Raw genomic sequence first — 23,333 nt, forward strand, 5'->3', positions numbered from 1 at the left:
TGGTGTTTATTCATGTGTGATGGAAATATGCTGTGTAATTCCGACTGTCATAGTAGAGATGGTAGAAGCGGAGGCACGTCAAATGAAATGGTAGCCATGGGAGGGACTGAAATGGTAAGTGAACCAACAATCAGTTTAAAGGGCTTTTAAACAGCCTTGTTAAACTGAACCAACACTGTCATATTTGTTTCTGACCAAAAAGTATGCATTTTCAAACGTTTTTATTCATATAAAAACACTTGGAGATGTGATTTTTTTTTTTAACATGCAAATGCGGGATTGATCAAATGCAGGTTTGTACGCAGTGTAATTTTGCAGTCATGTAAAGAAGTCACCAACAATGTATAAATGAAAACAACTGTTATTTCCTTTGCAAAATGTTAAAGTAACATTAAAGATGACTTTTTTTTGGCTCCCAAAATGTAAATATCACATTTCCGTCTAGGCAGGTTTCAGCCATGTGTTAATTTCCCATATTAATTAAATAAATTGACTTTGGGGACGGCGTGGTGCATTTGGGACAGTGGCCGTGCCAGCAACCTGAGGGTTACTGGTTCAATCCCCACCTACCAACCTTGTCACGATCTGTGTGTCCTTGAGCAAGACACTTCACCCTTGCTCCTGATGGGTTGTGGTTAGGGCCTTGCATGGCAGCTCCCGCCATCAGTGTGTTAATGTGGAAATAGTGTCAAAGCGCTTCGAGTACCTTGAAGGTAGAAAAGCACTATACAAGTACAACCCATTTACCATTTAATCACATCTGTTGTGTCCTTGAGCAAGACACTTCACCCTTGTTCCTGATGGGTCGTGGTTAAGGCCTTTCATGCCATCAGTGGGTGAATTTGGAAATCGTGGCAAAGCGCATTGAGTACATTGAAGGTAGAAGCTTTATAAGTATAACCCGGGTCACCAACCTTTTTGAAACCAAGAGCTACTTCTTGGGTACTGATTAATGCGAAGGGCTACCAGTTTGATACACACTTAAATAAATTGCCAGAAATAGCCAATTTGCTCAATTTACCTTTAACTCTATGTTATTATTAATAATTAATGATATTTATCTTTGTGGAAACACTGATCATCTTAATGATTTCTCACAAATATATATATATATATATAGAAACAGATAAATATCAATATGCAACACTTTATTTTTATATTTTCTCTAAGTGCACATTTTTCAAATTGAACATTTTCAAATGATCACTTCTAAGACAGTCTTGTGAAATCACAATATCCCATTTTAACTAGCTAGCCACTAACATTTTTTAACAAATCATGAATTGGAAAAGGCTGATTCACAAAGATAAGTTTAACCAAACAGGCTTGCAACCTTCATAGCGGCTGCGCATACACCACTGTACTTTTCTGTGTCAACAAGGCACCAAAGGTTTGGTGCAGCCTGGTGGGCTTCGAGGTGGAGGTCATTTTGCAGTGTTACAATTTCAATCTCCACCTGTTCAACATCCAGGCTGAATGTTGCACTTAACTGCTCAGCAATGCATGATATGTCCACGTTCATGAAAGGATTAGAAATGAACGATACACATTGCTCAAGCTGATCCAGGTCACAAAACCTGTTCTCAAACTCTTGCCAAACTCTGTTTATGACCTGAGAGTAAATAAATGATAAATGGGTTATACTTGTATAGCACTTTTCTACCTTCAAGGTACTCAAAGCACTTTGACAGTATTTCCACATTCACCCATTCACACACTGATGGCGGGAGCTGCCATGCAAGGCGCTAACCAGCAGCCATCGGGCAAGGGTGAAGTGTCTTGGCCAAGGACACAACGGACGTGACTAGGATGGTAGAAGGTGGGGATTGGACCCCAGTAACCAGCAACCCTCCGATTGCTGGCCCGGCCACTCTATCAACTTCGCCACACGTCCCCCGAGAGTACTTTTCTGCAACTTTGTCAAAAGCCTCAGATGCAGAAGCATTGTCTTTCAGCACCATCTGCACAGAGGGAAAGTGCAGCACTTTTTTTCTCTGTAAATGCCAGCTCACTGGTAAGTGCTGCTATTTTTAGAACAGGCCCAGCGGGCGACTCATCTGGTCCTTACGGGCTACCTGGTGCCCGTGGGCACTGCGTTGGTGACCCCTGGTATAACCATTTACCATCCACTTGAAATGGTAACAACATGAATTTCCTTTGACATTTCCTTTGTGAAATGTAAAATATAAAACATGGAATGTAAGCTTTTTTTGGCACCCAAAATGTAAAAATGTTTTGCATGTTGAGACAGCATTAATGTATTAATTTACCTGCTGTGTTTTAAAACTTGCGCAAATAAACACGTCATTGCATTCTTCTGGTTGGTGTGTTTCAATTGTTGAATTTAAGTTTGTGAGACATTAAATCCACCGCCACCTAGTGGACAGTAGTTGCTAGAGCAGCCTTCTATATCCCTGTTTGACACCCCATAAACGTCACTGTCCTCCAGGTCGTGGAAACACTGGTCCAGCCTATGTTTTGTGTTGCTCGAATAGATTTAGTTTGCTGTAAGTGTCGAGCGCGATATGCATGTAAAAGCCAGAGCTGTCAACTCTGTCTAGCGCAAGCCCTTCAAGTGTTTGGGAGTAGGGTTTACTAACGTACAGTTAGGTACATAAATATTTGGACGTTGAGACAATTTTCAGTATTCCAGCTCTGTACAACACCACAATGGATTTGAAATGAAACATTCAAGATGTGCTTTAAGTGCAGACTTTGAGCTGAAATTTGAGGGTATTTACATCCAAATCAGGTGAACGGTGTAGGAATTGCAACACATTTTATATGCGCCTTCCACCTTTTTAAGGCACCAAAAGTAATTGGACAATTGGCTACTCAGCTGCTCCATGGCCAGGTGTGTTATTCCCTCGTTATTTCATTTACAAGGAGCATATAAGAGGGCTACAGTTCATTTCAAGTTTGGTATATTAATTTGGAATCTGGGGGGGTCATCTCTCAATATGAAGTCCAAAGAGCTGTCACTATCAGTGAAGCAAGCCATCATTAGGCTGAAAAATCAAAACAAACCTATCAGAGAGATAGCAAAAACATTAAGTGTGGCCAAATCAACTGTTTGGTACATTCTTAAAAAGAGAGAACGCACTGCTGAGATCAGCAACACCAAAAGATCTGGAATACCACGGAAAACAAGTGTGGTGGATGACAGACAAATCCTTTCCCTTGTCAAAAAAACCCCCTTCACAACAGTTGGCCAGATAAAGAAAACTCTCCCGGAGTATCTGTGTCCAAGTCAACAATTAAGAGAATACTTCACCAGAGGAAATACATAGGTTTCATCACAAGGTGTAAACCATTTGTGAGCCTCAAAAACAGGAAGGCCAGATTAGAGTTTGCCAAGAAACATCTAAAAGAGCCTGTGCAGTTCTGGAACAACATCTTATGGACAGATGAGACAAAGATCAACTTGTACCAGAATGATGGAAATAGAAGAGTATGGAGAAGGGAAGGAACTGCTCAAGATCCAAAGCAAACCAGCTCATCAGTGAAGCATGGTAGTGTAATGGCGTGGGCGTGCATGGCTGCCAGTGGAACTGGATCGCTTATATTTATTGATGTGACAGCTGAAAAAAGCAGCAGAATGAATTCTAAAGTGTTTCGGGCAATATCTGCTCATTGGACGGCGCTTCACAATGCAGATGGACAATGACTCGAAGCATACTGCGAAAGCAACCAAAGAGTTATTTAAGGCAAAAAAGTGGAATGTTCTGCCATGGCCGAGTCAATCACCTGACCTGAATCCGATTGAGCATGCATTTCATTTGCTGAAGACAAAACTGAAGGGAAAATGCCCAAAGAACAAGCAGGAACTGAAGACTGAAGACAGCTCCAGCAGAAGCCTGGCAGAACATCACCAGGGACGAAACCCAGCGTCTGGTGATGTCTATGGGTTCCAGACTTCAGGCTGTCATTGACTGCAAAGGGGTTGCAACAAAGTATTAAAAAGTGACAATTTGATTTATGATTGTTAGTTTGTCCAATTACTCTTGGTCACTTAAAAGTTGGAAGGCACATATAAAATGTGTTGTAATTCCTACACTGTTCATCTGATTTGGATGTAAATACCCCCAAATTAAAGCTCAAAGTCTGCACTTAAAGCACACTGTTTCATTTCAAATCCATTGTGGTGTTGTACAGAGCTGGAATACTGAAAATTGTGTCAATGTCCAAATATTTATGGGCCTAACTGTACATACTGGCAGAGCCACATTGGCCTTGGTTACAGAAGCATAGCACATCAAATACACAATACAATGAAATAAATTTGTCTATGGTATTGTGCTGGGTTGAGACAAGACATTTTAGCTAGTGTTAATGTTACTTGGGAACACTAACAAAGTTGGCAATTGAAAAATTCTAGGCACATTTTGTTTTTAAAATGTTTATTTTTTTTACAAAAGAAAGTTAATGTAAACAATCAGTTCATATGACCGCATTTTGCGAATGTTTTAATATCTATATTCCACTTTGGTACTGTAAAAAGTATTTCATTAGCAGGCTCGGATGTAAATTGGATTGAGAATTTTGAAACATACCAACAATGACAAACATTTTCTGACCTTTTGTCTTAACATGTTTTAAAGTCTTCACACTATTTTGAAATAGCATCATGTAGCCAATCACAAACTAGACCTCATTCTATCCTCTTTTCTGAGAAAAACAAGTAAAAAAGATAACTAAGTTAAAGTATTTTCCACGCTATTGGAAAAAGGTCACCTCAGTCTTAGTTCCATTTGATTTTGATTGATTGGGACTTTTATTAGTAGATTGCACAGTGAAGTACATATTCCGTACAATTGACCACTAAATGGTAACACCCGAATAAGTTTTTCAACTTGTTTAATCATAATTGATTCATGATACAGATATATACTATCAGATATATACTATCATCATAATACACAAGATAATCATCAGGGTATATACATTGAATGATTTAAATTATTTACAATCCGGGGTGTGGGATGTGGAGGGGGGGTTAGGTTTTGTTGTTATCATCACTTCAGTCATCAACAATTGAGAACAGAAATGGACATAGGTCTGACTTGGTAGGATATGTACAGCAAGTAGTGGACATAGACAGAGAGACAGATCAGAAAGCATAAGAAAAAGTATCTACATTTGATTATTAACAATTGTTGGTTTTGATTGGATGTAATTTGAGGTCTCAAGAGTTCTGTTTTTGTCAGGTTGTTGTTTTTGCTCATCAGCATGCGTGAATTCCAAAAGGGAGCTACACTTCTTGCTGTTTATCTTTGAGCCAACTTGCGCTGTGGGCTAACTGAGGCTTCCTCTTTTGTTCGCCCTTGATGTAAGAAGGTGGAGCTTGGTAGAGTTCCTCCGAGTTAGGGTCGCTGTTCTACGTGCAGTTTTGGTTCTTGCATGTGTTACTCCCTGCTGTCTCTGGGACTGAAGAGCCTTGAGTGATATGAAGATGATTGGGATCCGTTTCCTGTGGACTCTGTTGGTGATTCACTGTGTGTTTGGTGAGTTAGACTTTGAGCCATTCCAATTCAGGATGAATTATGCTTTTCTTTAACCTGTGTGGTCCTTTTTGTGTTGGTAGTGTGCGGTGACATTCAATTCCTTGAGAGGCAGGAGGGCGACTTGGTAGTCTTTCCTTGCTCCATCAAGTCCAGCATCCATTCACCTGCAGCCTTCTCTTTAAAGCGCACTTGGTTGCATCCTGATGATGTTCTCTTCAAGTACAAGGGGACAGAGGCGCATGTGGAAAAGGCTCATGACAAACGGCGTCTGGCGGTCAGCGGCGACCCAAGCAGCCACTCTGTGAATGTGACAATGTCTGACCTCAAAGCCAATGACACCGACCGATACGTTTGTGAGTTTGTGATAGAGAACCCTTCTTCTGAGGATGAACACCGAAGAGGAGAGACAGAATTCTTCCTCCTTGTTGATACTGGTGAGTACGCTTGATCTGTTGATGCACAACAACAATTCTCAGGGTATTCAATCGATCGCAGTTGAACTATTCCATTTGTCTCAGAAGATGTTTCGCCTCTCATCCAAACAGGCTTCATCAGTTCATACTTATAGACTTAGATTTGTTACATCTAGTCTAGAACAATGTGAACATTCATAGACTCACAACAATGTTTTCTACACCTGCGCTTCCTCACTGGTTGACTTTTGGAGGCGTTCGTTCTCTTTGTACCCCAAACTAAATCTGATCAATCTAATCAGTTGGTCAGTGATACAGTGCACATGCCACGATAAGAAGACAATAGTGCTTTGAAGTGATTAAAATTAATTTGTGATTAATTATGATCTAATAAATATTGAGAAAAGCCTTCAATGTAAGGTATTGATTAAATTGTATTTCATTGTGGCAGATCAAAAGATTGATACATAACCAAAAAAAACTGGCTTTATGGAGTCATTTGTTTTTCAGGTCAGTTCAGTTTCATAATTTTTATAGCACATTTAAACATAGTGCCAAAGTGCTCTACAGACATACAATTTAAAAATAGTGCAAAGCAGTGTCAAATGCACATTTTAATACAGCAAGATGAATACACTAGCAGCAAGTATGCCCTAAAAGAAGTGCAAGAAAATATCACATTAAAATAGTAAAACGTAATAAATAAATAAAATGCAAAAAATAAGAAGGAAAACGACCAATATTGAACGCCATCGAGTACAAATATATTTTTAGCTTAGATTTAAACGGGCTGATGGACTGAAAATATCTAATTTAAATTGGAAAGCTGTTCCTAACTGAAGTCAGTTTTTATAAGATGTTTTAACATCTTATAAAAACATTGACGTTAATTTTTGGTGCGTTAACATTAGTGTTAACGCACCCAAAAACAAAATAAAAGTATTGATTGTTGAACTTTTCCGACCAGTGTAATCTATTGGTCAGATATAGTTTTAGTCCTAGGCTAGATCTGACCTGGATGAATAAGAGACACCCACAACAGTGTTTACTCCACATGCGCTTCCAAACGGTTGACTAATGGAGGTTTTCTTTTTGTTTCTTGGGCTAAATCTGACAAATCTAATTAGCTAATTCTATGCTAAAACACACTCCTGTTATTTTCAGTTCTGTTAAGGATAGGATAAACTTTTATTCATCCCACAATGTGGACATTTTGTAGTTTCAGTGCAGATTTTTACATACGGTAACAAAATTAAATGTAATGAAAAATTAAACATAAATAATACACTAACAATTGTACTGTACTATGTATGGATAAACACACATATTGCACACCAAGAAAAAAAAGATCACAGTAATCTTATAAGTGTGTTGTAAATTCTTATGGCTGTGGGTAGAAAAGATTTGTGGTGGCACTCCTGCCTGCCCTGTGGATGTGGAGTCCTCTTCGTTTTAGGACTTTAACATATATTGAAGTTCAATATATGTATTAACCAGATGTATAGTTTTAAAAAGACAGAACAGTTTATTTTGAGTTACAACAAGTAAATGGCTAACAAGTAAAAGATATAGAAAATTAATTGATGGGCTATGAAAATCATCAAATAGTAAAAATATGTTTTGTGGTATTGTAAACGTTTAAACTTTAGACTTGTGTTTCTACCCAAAGAAAACTCATCACTTTTTACAAGTAGAAATTTTCAGAGCGTGGTTTATGGTGTGTTAACATGAACTGAGCCTCCAAAGGTCAACGAGCGCAGGTGTAGCAAACGGTGTGTCTCTATGGATCCAGGTTAGATCTGGACTAGAACAAAATCAGACCAGTTGATTAGATTAGTCAAATCTAATCTAGGAAACGAAAAAAAAAGTTCTAGTCTTAATCCCAGACTTGATTTGACCTGAATGAATGGGCTAATGCCTCCTTACCATACTTGCCAACCTTGAGACCTCCGAATTCGGGAGATGGGGGTGGGGGCTGCAAGGGATTCTGGGTATTTGTTCTGTTGTGTTTGTTGTGTTACGGTGCGGATGTTCTCCCGAAATGTTTGTCATTCTTGTTTGGTGTGGGTTCACAGTGTGGCGCATATTTGTAACAGTGTTAAAGTTGTTTATACGGCAACCCTCAGTGTGACCTGTATGGCTGTTGATCAAGTATGTCTTGCAGTCGCTTATGTATGTCTGTAGAAGCCGCATACAACACGTGACGGGGCCGGCACGCTGTTTGTATGGAGAAAAAGCAGACGCGACGACAGGTTGCAGAGGATGTTAAAGGCAGTGCCATCACGGCACGCCCTCAATATTGTTGTCCGGGTGAAAATCGGCAGAAATTCGGGAGAATGGTTACCCCGGGAGATTTTCGAGAGTGGCACTGAAATTCGTGAGTCTCCCGGAAAAATCGGGAGGGTTGGCAAATATGCTCCTTACTGGTGTATTTTGGAGGCTTTGTTCTTGTAACACATACTACCAACCAGGCTTTGTTGAAAGATGCACTTGTAAAAAGTGCCCGAGTTCTTTTTCTAGTGTTCAATGTAGTAGTTTAAATATTTATTTTAAACTACTACTATATTTTGAATATGCGATCACATCAATGTGTAGATTTGCTAAATAGAATAAATATTTGTTATTTTATCTTGATACAGTTTACTTTCTAGAGACTCAAATGGCACAGATTCAGTGAAATAGTTCTTATCCTGTTAAATGGGATTTTTGATTAATCTAATCTGCATTTAATACACTTCCTTGTGGTCTAGATAAAATGTATTGGACATCTTTTAGTGTAAATTTTGCACCAAAGTCACTTTTATTAACCGTTTTCTAAGACTGTTTGCAAACTGTTCATTCCCTTTTAATGAAACCATCCATGCCCCACCTTCTCCAAAGTATCAGCGTTTTATATTTTGATGTACGCTGTTAATATAAATCTTTAAGCCAAACATCACCGCTATTTCTTTTTTTTGTCACAGTCGAAAACTAACTTCAGTAACCGTATTGGGAATCCCTGATCACAACATATCTCATTGCATATCGGTGATATTGTGCACATGCCACTATTAGATGAAAATATTTATTTATCCTACCTTCTCTTGTATTTCCTCAAACCACGTTGCAATGTTAAGATGTCTTTTGTCTGAGTTTAGCGGCTAATTCAATTTAATTCTTACTGGTCCATGTTGAAAAAAAGGTCTTGTGGAACATGGCGAATGGACAACACGGACGTATTTATTTTCTAGACTTCAGTGAAGTATGAAACGAGCAGTAGTAACACTGGAAGCTCCAGGCAGCAGAGCAACGAGCAGAGAACCTTCAATGCATCCAGATAGTATTCACAGCGCGTAATTTTTTTCCTACATTTTATTATGTTAGTTTTATTCCAAAATGTAATACAAGTTTAACACAAGTATCCAACACTGTAACATTTATAACTCAAAAGACAAAAATCATCATACTGTAGCTCCCCTTTAAAGGTCAAGGGTCTGCCCACCTGTCAACCACAGGACTATCCATCCATCCATCCATTTCCTACCGCTTGTCCCTTCGGGGTCGCGGGGGGCGCTGGAGCCTATCTCAGCTACACATAAATTAACTCAAAACATTAAGTACACAGTGGTACATGAATAATATAAAACACTGTAAACAGCAGGCTTATTCTGTCTGTAGGTGCTGAGTTATGGCCATCCACATTAACTTGCGAGCTCCGTTCACTGCTTCCCGCTGTATATTTTTGTTCCTTTTTAAATTTGACATTTTGACTTCAAAACGGCCTTCATCCTCAAAAGAGACCTATGATGATTTGCATTTAAAACACCTTGTATTCTGGATAATATGTGCTGGATATGCTTTGGTGTGAATGCCATGGCAACTTAGTCATCAATATTGTTCCTTTAAGCTTTTTTTTAATACCGGGGATTAAACAATTACTGCGAACCAGCAGGCTTGTTTTACCACTAACGTGATTTGACAAATAACAGCCATGTACATTTTTGTTTCAATCAAATTAGGACGCTGATTCATGTTTGTTTACATTATGGACAAGAATCAAATCTGTTCCAAAGTCAAACTGTCACCATCATAAAACATTACCTGCGCTAAGTTTTTACATTCTTAACTGTATATGTTTGAAAACAATCTCATTACTGTCAAATCCCATCCATCCATTTTCTACCGCTTGTCCCTCTCGGGGTCGCAGAGGTGCTGGAGCCTATGCCAGCTGCACTTGGGCGGAAGGCGGGGTACACCCTGGCCAAGTCGCCACCTCATCACAGGGCCAACACAGAGACAACATTCACACACTAGGGCCAATTTAGTGTTGCTAATCAACCTAACCCCAGGTGCATGTCTTTGGAGGTGGGAGGAAGCCGGAGTACCCGTAGAGAACCCACGCAGTCACCAGGAGAACTTGCAAACATGATAAAATCAGAAATATTTTCACCTGTAATAGAATGTAAAGTAGAATGATTTGTTCATACAATTGTAAAAAGAGGTGAACTACTGTAACCTGTATAAACAACCAAACACTAACTTGGTCCGCTGACTTCAAGCCAAAGAAAAAGAAAAACTTTTTCACAATAATACCCTTTAATGCTTACTCAGATGCACTGTTAATTTTGACAGCAGTTTATTTTTAGTATTTGTCTTTTGAGCAAAATGCTGTTTAGTTTTAATCATATTTCAGTCATCTAAATTGATTTACATTGTTAAAACCTTTTTAGTCAACTAAAATTACAGTAAATTTAGTCAACATTAGTCCTCTTCTGTCTCCCAGGTGTACACATTTTGATGTGGGACTTCTTTGATGCAGCCAATTTTGTTTTGGTGGTGAGAAATCCAACTTTCTTATCTCACAAAGAAAACCATTTTATTGGCTCTCCTTTGTAACTCATTCATGCACCTTTTAAGAGTTGTGATTGGATATATTTCTAAGAGGGATGTAAGGAAAAACAGTGCTAATAACCGCGATAAAACTTGTGACAGTATTAACTGTTTTAAAATAAATTATGGAAAAATCATGATTAATAGCTGCACTCTTGGACTGACTGGGGAAGGTTGCTAGTTTAAATGCTAACATGAAAACAAGAGACATTTAACGTATTTTATCATCAAAAAAGGATATACCCTAATCTAAACTTATGAACACATTGCTATCTGAAAAATTAGGATGCTTAAAGGCCTACTGAAACCCACTACTACTGACCACACAGTCTGATAGTTTATATATCAATGATGAAATCTTAACATTGCAACACATGCCAATACGGCCGGGTTAGCTTACTAAAGTGCAATTTTAAATTTTGCGCGAAATATCCTGCTGAAAACGTCTCTGTATGATGACGCCTGCGCGTGACGTCACGGATTGTAGAGGACATTTTGGGACAGCATGGTGGCCAGCTATTAAGTCGTCTGTTTTCATCACAAAATTCCACAGTATTCTGGACATCTTTGTTGGTGAATCTTTTGCAATTTGTTCAATGAACAATGGAGACAGCAAAGAAGAAAGCTGTAGGTGGGAAGCGGTGTATTGCGGCAGGTGTTGTGCCGGATAACGCACACCCGAGAAATGCACCCCCTGACTGTTGTGCCGGATAACACAGCCGGTGTTTCATTGTTTACATTCCCGAAAGATGACAGTCAAGCTTTACCATTGGCCTGTGAAGAACTGGGACAACAGAGACTCTTACCAGGAGGACTTTGAGTTGGATACGCAGACGCGGTACCGTGAATATGCAGCTGCGGCTTCCAAACATTTGATCGCTTGCCCGTACGTGCGTGCCGCTATGTGCATGTCACGTATGTAACTTTGGGGACTTTGGGGAAATATATGTGCTGTATGAACTTTGGGGAGGTGAACGATACTTTGGGCTGTGGGATTGAGTGTGTTGTGCGGGTGTTTGAGTTGTATTGGTAGGTTATATGGACGGGAGAGGGGAGGTGTTTGTTATGCGGGATTAATTTGTGGCATATTAAATATAAGCCTGGTTGTGTTGTGACTAATAGAGTATATATATGTCTTGTGTTTATTTACTGTTTTAGTCATTCCCAGCTGAAAACCAGGTCCCACCCGCCTCTCACAGCATCTTCCCTATCTGAATCGCTTCCACTGCCCTTTAGTCCTTCACTCTCACTTTCCTCATCCACTAATCTTTCATCCTCGCTCAAATTAATAGGGAAATCGTCACTTTCTCGGTCCGAATCGCTCTCGCTGCTGGTGGCCATGATTATAAACAATGTGCGGATGTGAGGAGCTCCACAACCTGTGACGTCACGCGCATATCGTCTGCTACTTCCGGTATAGGCAAGGCTTTTTTATCAGTGACCAAAAGTTCCAAACTTTATCGTCGATGTTCTCTACTAAATCCTTTCAGCAAAAATATGGCAATATCGCGAAATGATCAAGTATGACACTTAGAATGGACCTGCTATCCCGTTTAAATAAGAAAATCGCATTTCAGTAGGCCTTTAAATGTGCAAAAAAGCTGTGCGTGTGATTGTTCTATACTCGGAGGTGTTTTTAAGGCGCGTTCAAGGACCGCTGAACAGACTAGTATTATAGGACGCCACAACGCCCACCAGAAAAAATAGATTTTATTTGTTGCGCACGCATTGAAATGCATCTTAAAGTCCTACAGCACAAACCAATATTTAAGACAATAAAATCTTAACCATTAAAACAGATAAAATACTAAGACTAAATCATTATCAGTGAAGCGTAGAACACAAAACCTGCAAAATAGTGGGTTTTCTAACAGTGTGTCTATTCTAGTTATTTAAATTTTTATATTTTTTTAAAGATTTCACTGTGTGTTGTTGAATGTTCATTCAACAATACAACGGTATTAATAACCCTGATCATTTTAGTCACGAAAAACCTGATATTAAATTCTTATATGGTTTCATCCCTAATTCCAAACTTGCTCCGCCCAACTACAAGACAAAATTAAATTTGATTCGACCATTTTAGTTTTGTTTTTATTCGTTGAATAAAATGTCAGTTACATATGTCATTGTCTTAGTCAACTGCGACCCCAAAAGGGACAAGAGGTAGAAAATGGATGGATGGATTATTAGTCAAACAAATTGACAAAAAATATTATTCAAATTTAGTAGCACCAGTATGTCCACTTGCACCCTGGGGTGATGATGCTGAGGCAATTGGTGTAGTTTCTATGAAGCCACTGAGGCTAAAAAGGTCATTGTCTGAGCTTTCATCCCTACATTCCCTTCTTGAGACGCCCCCGGTGGTTGGGTGGACGTTGGGCCGATAGAAGTGTGCGCCGGGGGCTCGGCCGTCATCCCCTGTCTCCCCCCCCACGGCGAGGACCTGCCAGTGGAGGGGGTGAGCCTGACGAGGCGAAGGGGCCGAGATCCCGTGGAGCTGCTCTACCACTCCAAGCGCCACCACCGCACCGGACCGCCGCCCTCCTCCGCTTCCTCCTCCTCACGCTTCCAGCTGTGGTCGTCCCCGGGCCCCACGGGCTTCACGTACAACCTCACCCTGCGTCAGCTGCAGCCAGAGGACGGCGGCTTGTACAGCTGCCAGCTCCTCCTGCGCGGCCGCCATGACGGTAGCACGTCACTAGACAGCCGACGGGCTGTCTTTGTTTCCGTGCAAGGTAGGTGCTGACCTCACGGCCGCTTCCCAATTAACCTCTAACAGCATCTTTGGTTTCCACCTCCTAACACTTAATCATTGCACAACGGCTGCAACCTTCTCAAGATCCCCATCTGTTGTTCAGCCTAGGAAGGAAGTGGCCTCATTGGCTTCTGCAATTCCACTGAACTCTTTAACTGCCACACTTCCTGTTATTACTTCTTCTACATCAGAGGACCGAGCGCTTCTTTTTGTCTCTGTTGGTCCTGTCAGGTCAGTGCAGCTGCTCCGGCTACACCACGCTGCTGTACGCGCTCTCTTCCTCTGTGGTCGTCCTCCTCCTGCTGCTCGCCACGCTGCTGCTCTGCCAAGTAAGTTTTGGTGTTGCCATCACCTGCCGGTCGAGGGCGTTACCCCACTTCCTCTCACAAGCTCACCACAGCAGTTTCACAACAGCTTTTCTTTCCTCACAATGAAGGCAGCCAACACCCATGAAACTTTGATTTGATTGACAGGAAATGCATCTCACTGATTTTGTTTGCAGAAAAAAGCGTGCGGCTCCAAGCAGCACCCTCAAGTGCCCATCTACGAGGAGATGGTTGGCGTGCAGACCCCCACTGACAAATTGGATCCTCTGCATCTGGAGGAGCCGAGCGTGTACAGAAACTGCCGGGGGAAGAAATCCTGCCCAGAAAACGAGTACGAAACTTCAAGCGGGGCTCTAAAAGTAAAGTAGAACTCGTTTAGTCAGATGTCAAACTAGCTGGATTCTGAATAGCTTGATGCAAACATTACGTCTATGCTCGCCAATAAGTTATGTCGTGGTACATCCACACAAACGCAGCTCTCCCAATTCCCCTTTTGCGTCCGTCTGAACTCCTTAGATGAACTTTTCAAAGTCAGAAAATATATCACCCTCAAACATCCGGAGCATATTCTCTTGTGCGGCCACAACATTATCTTGCTGTTCACTTGTGTCGCAAAATATTCTCACAACATTCTCAGTGCATATTAAACCTAAACACCTACTACTCTAAAGCAGACCTGGGCAAATTAAGGCCCGGGGGCCGCATGCGGCCCGTTAAACTTTTCAATCTGGCCCACCGGACATTCCCAAGTGTTTTTTTTAGATTTTTAAGATGGAAACTGTAGCTGCCATTATGATGTGCAGTGATGTTTTCAAATGACCGTAAGTCTTGAACTATACAAAGTATTACAATGGTTGGAATCTGTGCTTTTGCATGATATACTAGTTACCATGGTAACCTAAGTCACAGCAGCTCAGACGAGGCACCAAGCAGTGTGGGAGCGTTTCCACAGAGTGTTTCCAGAGCGTCCAGCCTGAAATGCTGGTATCAGGGACAGACGCGGAAGGAGATTTTTACTACAAAGTTCTAAAGCTTAGTGATATCTCAGATATATCAGATTGTAGGGGGGGGAGGGGTTAGCCATCGCGTTCATATTTCGCTGTTTGTTGCATTTCTGTTGCATTTCGCTTGATTGTAAAATATGTCGATCGAGAGGGGGTGTGACGTTCATATGTTGTCAATATTCAGTGTTTTATCATTCATAGTTACCGTATTTTTCGGAGTATAAGTCTCACCGGCCGAAAATGCATAATAAAGAAGGAAAAAAAACATAAGTCGCACTGGAGTATAAGTCGCATTTTTTGGGGAAGTTTATTTGATAAAACCCAACACCAAGAATAGACATTTGAAAGGCAATTTAAAATAAATAAAGAATAGTGAACAACAGGCTGAATAAGTGTATGTTATATGACGCATAAATAACCAACTGAGAACGTGCCTGGTATGTTAACGTAACATATTATGGTAAGAGTCATTCAAATAACTATAACATATAGAACATGCTATACGTTTACCAAACAATCTGTCACTCCTAATCGCTAAATCCCATGAAATCTTATACGTCTAGTCTCTTACGTGAATGAGCTAATTAATATTATTTGATATTTTACGGTAATGTGTTAATTTCACACATAAGTCGCTCCTGAGTATAAGTCGCACCCCCGGCCAAACTATGAAAAAAAACTGCGACTTATAGTCCGAAAAATACAGTAATATTGCAAATCCCACATTCTTTATTTTCATGCACATTCTGGGTGCCTCATTCAGTAAAAATGTTTTTAATTCCATTCCATTTTTTCAGGCAGTCTGTCTTAATGTTTTAGCATTCAATCCGACATTATTGTGAGGTTTTGTGTTAGTGATCCTAAAAATAGATATACCGGCCCCCAGACACATTTCTTTCTCTAAATTTGGCCCCCTGAGTCAAAATAATTGCCCAGGCCTGCTCTAAAGTATAGAGACGTTTTACTTTTATAGTATTTTTCCTTGCTTTTTGCCGAAGTGTGAGGGCAGTTCCTATGTTTGTGGGACACAAAGCATTGCCAGATGTACAATGATTATCATTTTTGGGTCATTCCCACAACTCCGTGCCATTCCCGCGTTGTGACTTGCACAACATTTCCATCCAATATTTTACTTCCTGAACATTGGAATGATTCAAAAGGTTGTTTATCAGACTTAACACCAGGACGTAATTATTTAAAGTATTAAATGTATTCTATTATTTTACATTTCTTCAGAAATTGACAAAATACTTGACAGCAAAAAGTAGAAATAGTATAATGTTTATGATTTAAAAGTGCCCCAGCTCACGAGCTTTTCTGTATACCAGCTGTCCTGCTGCTTTTTGTTATGCTTTAGGTTACCAGCTAGTTGGCAAATGTTACAGTGAACCCTGTAAGATCCAACCAAAACATCCGATGTCCTACGCGCTAGCTTTAGCTTAGAGCTAGAAATCGACATAACTTTGTTTTTTTCACGACGGAAAGGAAGAAAGTGCGTGTGAAAGTCAGTGCTAGGAAGAAGCAGATATTAATTGAATAAAAAAAAAAAAAACATCTAAAACATGACAAAGCGTGTAGCTGACTTGAAGTAGTTGGTGTATCACTGCAAGTTTGCACCAAACTGAGTCCATAATGCCAGCCAAGAATGTTAAAATTGTATAAATGGCAGATTCATTGAAGCTGCTGATGGTGTGTTTGACAGAAACAGCTCATAGTGTAGAAGTCCACTCTCCCAAAGTAAATGCTGTACATTTCTAAAACTACTGTAATTGCTTGCAGTGCATTCTAGATATGTTGTTTGTATTCTATATTTCCTATTTGATAAGTTTATTTTTCTTTTTAAAAGACATGTTAAAACTGTTTGCTTTAATAACGGCCAAATACCAATAATTTATTATAATTCCTTTCAGTCGGCATTTCACAATACCAGCTATGTCACAAAACCATTTACAGTCCACACAAAGTATTCACAGCGCTTCACATTTTCCACATTTGAGGACAAACATTAATTAATTCATTTTGGAATAACTCCTCTCCGTCTTCTTCCCACCTCCAAAGACATGCACCTGGGGATAGGTTGATTGGCAAGACTAAATTGGCCCTAGTGTGTGAATGCGATAGACTTGTCCATCTGAGTGCAGCTGGGATAGGCTCCAGCACCCCCATGACTCTGAGAGGGACAAGCGGTAGAAGATGGATGAATGGAATAACTTGTAACATAAAATGTGGAAAAAGTGAAGCGCTTAGAATACTTTCTGGATGCATTAGAGAATAAATAAAATACATTTTTCTTTGAAAAGTAAAGCTAAAAGTGCTTGTATGATCTGATAGTGTTCCGTTTTCCTGAAAAGAAAGAAAAAGACGACAAACTGAAATAACAGCCAAGAAAATCTGTACTTTATTAATAGAATCGGAAATAAGCTCCATAAATTCACATGGAAACTTGTTTTTGTCCGGTGCATGTCCTTAACAATCACATTCTATGAGGAAAAGGAACAACATTAAAAGCCACAACTTTGTATTTCAGTTACAGACATTTTTTTTTCCCACGTTTTTTTATTTTCTTTTTAAAGTAAAGGCAAAAGTACCCACATTACCCCCCCGCCCCCCAATCCTAAAAACCCCTTTAAAGAGCCTTTTATTAAAATCCTGGGCTTCTTCTCAGTAGGACCCACAGTGCTTTAGCAGAAGGACAAGCGCTCATTGGTTAAAAGGGTTACACAGCATGGCGATGTAAGGGCTCGCTAAAACATGACAAGAGACAAAAAGAAGCCGACATCAAACCCTGAACCCCAAGGACTTGCCCCTCCCACTTTGTGCATAGATCATGATCCTTTTAAAAACCAGCTGTTTGCACGGAGAGATGATTGACAAGTAACATCCTGCACAGGAATACACAAAGAAGCAAGAACATTTTCATTGATCGGTTTCAAATGTAAAGCAACGTCTACTTGGGATTTCACATGTAAAGCACTTTCTTTTTCTCTTTAAAATCAGTTGATTCTCAGTCTTATTTGGTAAATATGCGGAACGTGCTACAAACATTTCTTCTTGTCTTTTCAACTCAAAACAAACAAAGAAAGCAAACGCTTCACCGGTGCCTGTTGCTTAGTTGTGAAGAAACGATGGAGGAGTTGGGATGTTAGAACCCTGACCTTCCTGAGACAAAAATCCATGAATTTTTTACAAGTGTGCAAGATAGTGACCCAACATAATGGCAAACAACACAAACACACACACAAAAAGAGATCATGTGTCAACAACTTGAAATAGGACAACACAACACTGATCAATCCCAGAGTTCGCAAAGTAGCATAAATCTTCATTTTGCAAGGTTTTCATGTCCGTGTTTGACGCTTTTATGAAACACACAACATTCCTGTCATAGATTCCTACTCGCTCCACGGTTACACAAATGAAATGCTTGTAAACGACAACAAGTGGCTTTTGCAGAAGAAGAATCAAACAAAATTATAGGCACCTCTGAAATGACCTCCCCTCCTGTTTCCCATTGCTCTTGAACCTAACACCAGTCCTATGGCCACACCTCTTCTTATCTTCAACCTTTTTTCAACTCTTAATAGTTTTTTTCAACCTTTTTTTACATGGGAACAAAATGGTGCAATACTCATTGATAATCCTGCATGGGGATTATTCCACAATAAAAGCCACTATAAGGTAGATAAACTTTTATACAATGAAAAGAAAAAGTCCATTAAGTCCTTGAGTAAACATTTACACATGAATTGTCACCGTCTCCCCTCCGTACTTTTATCTACGATTAGCTGAGTGAGGGCTACGACACACTAAGTGCAACATTAGAAGGTGACACACACACACACACTTGCATTTCAAAGTTTTTGCAAGGATTTGTAACTCAATGCAAACACATTTCAACCCTCTCAGCCTAGCTTTTAGACGAACATTTGCCTTGCTTGGTGCGCCGTTGCCAAGGAGATTTTAGGGCCACACTTTCAAAGAAAAACAGTAATTCAACTGCAAGAATTATTTGGTCGTCTCAAGAGGATAAAGTCAGAAAACAGATGTTACGTTACAAGAAAAGTTGTGCAATAATTTAAAGTTGTAATCTTACATAGAAATTATTTTTACAAGTGATGTAAAAAAAGCGCACAATGGACCATCATGTAGGCCGCACAATCAGTTTGCATTGTCTCCCCATGCTGGGATAGACTCCCGCTTACCCCTGAACCTAACCAGGATAAGCGCTATAAAGATAGAAGAAAAAAAGTTTAAGTTTATTAAAATGTATACACTTGTACAGTATATAAAGCTTAAGCTTTTAACATTGTGTAGGTTTGAACGTTATATTATAGAGTTTACGCTTTTTACGTAGTATAAAGTGTTTTTGACGTATAAAGTTGACATATTTTACATTGTATAAAATGTATGTTTTGACCTTGTATACGTTTGTACGTTGTATAAGTTTCCATTTTTTACCTTGTATACGGTTTGCATTTTTTACATTGTATAAGTTTGTACGTTGAATAAAGTTTAGAATGTTAAATCTACACGCCTACAACAAATGTGACAGTTCGCTGAAGGGTTTTCACAATTTTTGGGGAAATGTGAGCAAAAATACAACTTGATTGTAAAATATTTTTCCCCTCATAGTAGCTTGTTTTTAAAATGTTCGAATTTGACTTCACATTTTACTACAAAAATGACATTTGCTTGGTCAAATATCGACTTGTTTTGATAAAACAATAGTTTTTCCTTGCGTAATAAAACATTTTTGTCTGCAATTTTTTTTTTTAAACGATGGACTTTTGTCCCCGGGAAAAAAAAAAATTCTTGTAAGGTTCATTTTCCAAGTTAAATAAGGAATTTTTGTGACTTTTTTCCCTTTTCAATGTTGATTATTTTTTCTTTTGAGTGTGGCCCTTTTTCCTTTGTATTTCATTGATTCAAGTATTTGTGTTTAATATTTATTTTCTCTAAGTGATGTTATTTTCGGAATGCTCTAAGCTGAGGGGAATAATCATGTCTGGCGGGTTTATTTTTTTTACTTTAAACAAATACACAATAGAGTACACTTGCTTCGATGTACTGCATCTTGTCCATAAAAAGCAAAATGTGCAGAAATTCAACCTCCAACTTTTGTACGATCAAGTATCCGTTTACAACCAAATTGGTTTCTTCGCATATTTGCGGGGGCACGAAAATAAAGAGGAAAAAAAGCGAACATATTGCTCATCTTCAGGTGAAGCAAACACAAAGGTAACATTTGAGAGGCTACAATCGGAGGCGTGTTGCTGTTGCAAGATACTGCTATGTAGAAGAGAGCCTCTCAGTGCTGGTGCAGCATGTTTTCCACTCCTCGGCTATTGGGTCTGTCTGAGCTTGGATCATCAAGGCAGTTACAGAAACAGGCAATAGTGATTTTTGCTTGTGTGCTGCAGGACGTCATGTCCTGAAAAAGGTAGCCTTTTTTTTCTTCCTTTAAGACTTTGTACCTCTCCAACTCGTCGCCATGTGAGCGAGACTGATACAGTTTGGGCCCGCAGGAGCCTTTTTTTTTTTTTTTGGCTGTGTGGAAATGTTCAGTTCATATCAGTGGGCCGGCTTTGAGCAGGACGTCAACATAAAAACGATTCAAACAAAAGGCAGCCGGGTCGCTGGTCTACTTCTTCCTGGGGTTACGAGAGACTCGACCCTTCAGCTAGAAGTGCAGAGCTTTAACATATACTTTTTGTTTTGTTTTTTAAGATTTTTTTCTGTCAAACTTCATAAAAATGATGTTAAAATGTGTGATATTTTTTTTTTCAGTTTTTTTTTTGGTTTTAAAAAAATATGTACCCGGGATTACCCATCATCAACTGTGCACTGTAGCAAACTGGAACCGTCCAACGCGAGGTTAGGTTTGTCCCACAAAAACATAAAAGAGAAATGTCAGTCGTTCCAGGATGTGATGCTGCTGCCCGTCAACACTTTCATCCCCCAGCCCCGCCCTTAGGGTGCTTTCAGTCAAGTTGGCACACTTTGTTGGCTTCTTTTTCACACCACAACGTGTTGGGAGGCCGAGGTGTGCCAGAGTTTCAGAGCTGCATCGTTGCGGTGGCGTCCGCTCCCCCCCGCCATCCCCCCTACCCTGAGATCATGCTCGGACACGGCGGGTGTTGTTGATAACGTGTTCCGACTAAAGATAGCGACAGTGTTTTGGAGAAATGGCGGCCATCGTGAAGTGCGCAGTAGGGGTGGGTGGGGTCGGGTGGGGGACTGCTTGTAAAAGGGCCTCTTGTCTTTTGCATAGAAACTGGTACAAGGGCCCACTGGAGGGGGGGGGGGGGGGGGGGGGGGGTGATGACAGCATAGCAGCTAGGCGATGAGAGCAGCTTGGACCAAAACAAGAGTTGAACAAGAAACAACCTGGACTGGAAGTAGTACAGAATACTGTCCAACACAATCAAAGTCTGTAGTATTGATCCCATTCGAGTGTTTTCTGCATATGAACAGTGAAGGGCTACTTCAGCGTGTCAACGCCACAACAAAAAAATCCAGAAATATGACTATTAAATCTTCCAGCTAAAGTGATTTTTGTGTATTTTTTTTTGTTAGTTTTTTTAAGAGTCGGTGGGCGTGGGCCACATCAGAGGCAGGCAGGTGGTTATTGCCAGATTGAGCCCGTTAAGAGGAAGTGCGGCTGATGCTGCTGTGGCGATGGCCGCCGCACACTCGATAAGGGGGCTTAAGGGGGGAGACCACAGTACAGAGGCACTCGGTGGCTTCCAAACAACCGCCCCCCCCACCCCCCCTTTCCCACCGCCCCGCCTCCGGAGACGCTTCAGGTCTCCCGAAGAGCACGAGGCTTAGAAACATTTGGAGTAACAGTGATATCAATGGTCCAAAAAAGAGCTGTCTTGATTTCTTGGATTGGAGCCTGCAGCTCCTCATAAGTGCTATGATTTCAAACAAAAATAATAATACAAAAAAAAAGGTCTTTCCTTTGTTGATCCAGAACACTCGTAAGTTTACTGCATTAGGAGCACCGCCGTCCTTTTATTTGGTAGTGTGCCAGATACCCAGAGGCCTGTGGATCCAGTTTTTGTTGGGTACGGCACGCAAAGAGGACATCTTCCTCTGTTGCAGGGTTCAGTCCCCGCTGCTTTTTAAAAAACTTGGGGGGACGGGGGATCGGCGCTCTGGAGGGAATCCAAGGAAGGTCTTTCAAGTTCCAAACAATGGAGTACACGACGACAAGAAGAAAAGCAAAAGTGTATATTGCACAATGTAAACTGTCAAAGGTGGAGTCGTGTTCTTCCTCCTTGCCCACTGAGTCAGACTGAAGAGAAAAAGCACCAGTAAGAACTGGAGGTGACCCCCATTAGCCGGGTGGTCTTGTCAGTGATTAATATGCACACAGCTTACATTTTGGGACAGACATCAGAACCCCGAGCAGCCAGCAGCGTCGTAGAGAAGACAAACGCTGCGGTTAAAGAAGGTGAAAGTGTGCAAGACTACATCACATACTTCATGAGTCCACTAAAGAAAAAGGCGGCTTGGGAAGAAGAACCTGGGCCAGAGAGCACTTAAGGCTAATTATAGTGCTGAGAAACAAGGTAGCGAGGAACGGTCCTCCCACCACCTCATTGGCCGCAGTGCATGCTGGGAATGCTTGCTTTGTTTGGGATGATTTCATTCATCTTGGAGGAAAAAGGTAGATGGCAGCTTTGATTGCTTCTTCTAAAATAAAATTAAAAAAATGGTTTTTGTTTTATGTGTCAGTTTGTTGCAAAAATAAAAGACTGAGGTCTTAAGTCCGTGTGGGAGAAAACCTCAGATTTCTGCTTCACATTTCACAGTTCCAAAATGGTGCTGATTATCGCCACATGATTTGCTTGGATTTTGCTCCTGTACAAGCCCCTCCTTCCTCCGTGGACGTGGCGTGGCGTCCTCCTACATGGACTCCCCACTCAGCAGGTCTCCAGGCAGCAGGGTGTTAATCTGGGTGGGGCTCCCCATCACCCGGGCGTCGTCTCCGCTGGGAGGCCCCCACAGGCTGGAGTACTGGGGCACGCCCCCCCAAAGAAGGTCGCCGCCGCTGGACTTGCCTCCGCCGCTGCTCCACTGGCCCATGGAGTGGGACGGCGCTGCCCCGCCCATTCGATTCTGATTGGGTCCCGGGTTGGCGTGCCAGCTGGTGGTGTTGTTGGAGGCCAGCGACTGGCCTTGTGCAAAGAAGCGGTTCACCTCCTCCTCGCCGGCAAACTCCGCCAAGATGGTGGTGTTACCCAGCACACACCTGACACAGGAAGCACGACATGGGTCAGCAAAATGTTGTTTCCATGACAACATAATTGTGCAGGTTAGGATAAATGATTCTATTTTTCATTTTATTTTTCAAAACAATCTAGTCAAAAAGCCAATAATACCGGGATGGCCTGAAATCTATATCACACTATATATATTACAGACTCAACGTTATATAATTTGACATATAA

The 23,333-nt window shown here is 40.7% G+C and overlaps 2 protein-coding genes across 5 annotated transcripts in view; one reads left to right on the top strand and one right to left on the bottom strand.

The window, feature by feature from the left end:
- Positions 1-1,780: 1,780 nt before the first annotated feature.
- Positions 1,781-17,495, top strand: LOC133634028 (uncharacterized). The gene is made up of 6 exons (XM_062026952.1): positions 1,781-2,138; positions 5,335-5,504; positions 5,585-5,938; positions 13,141-13,524; positions 13,776-13,873; positions 14,047-17,495. The coding sequence occupies exons 2-6, from the start codon at positions 5,447-5,449 to the stop codon at positions 14,236-14,238; spliced, it is 1,086 nt and encodes a 361-aa protein (XP_061882936.1). The 5' UTR covers positions 1,781-2,138; positions 5,335-5,446; the 3' UTR covers positions 14,239-17,495.
- LOC133634027 (trinucleotide repeat-containing gene 6C protein-like) overlaps positions 17,258-23,333 on the bottom strand; it is a 55,899-nt gene continuing 49,823 nt past the window's right edge. For all 4 annotated transcript variants that reach the window (XM_062026948.1, XM_062026950.1, XM_062026949.1 and 1 more), the window contains one exon: positions 17,258-23,134. In XM_062026948.1, coding sequence (XP_061882932.1) covers positions 22,789-23,134 — 346 coding nt within the window. In that variant the 3' untranslated portion in view covers positions 17,258-22,788. The remainder of the gene's footprint in view (positions 23,135-23,333) is intronic.

This window comes from Entelurus aequoreus, linkage group LG18, assembly GCF_033978785.1.
Source record: "Entelurus aequoreus isolate RoL-2023_Sb linkage group LG18, RoL_Eaeq_v1.1, whole genome shotgun sequence".
Lineage (NCBI taxonomy): Eukaryota > Metazoa > Chordata > Actinopteri > Syngnathiformes > Syngnathidae > Entelurus > Entelurus aequoreus.

Coding starts and splice junctions, on each gene's coding strand:
- LOC133634028 (XM_062026952.1), top strand. CDS start 5,447: ATGAAGATGATTGGGATCCGTTTCCTGTGGACTCTGTTGGTGATTCAC. Junction 5,939..13,140: donor CTTCCTCCTTGTTGATACTG/GTGAGTACGCTT, acceptor TCCCTTCTTGAG/ACGCCCCCGGTGGTTGGGTG. Junction 13,874..14,046: donor CCACGCTGCTGCTCTGCCAA/GTAAGTTTTGGT, acceptor TTTTGTTTGCAG/AAAAAAGCGTGCGGCTCCAA.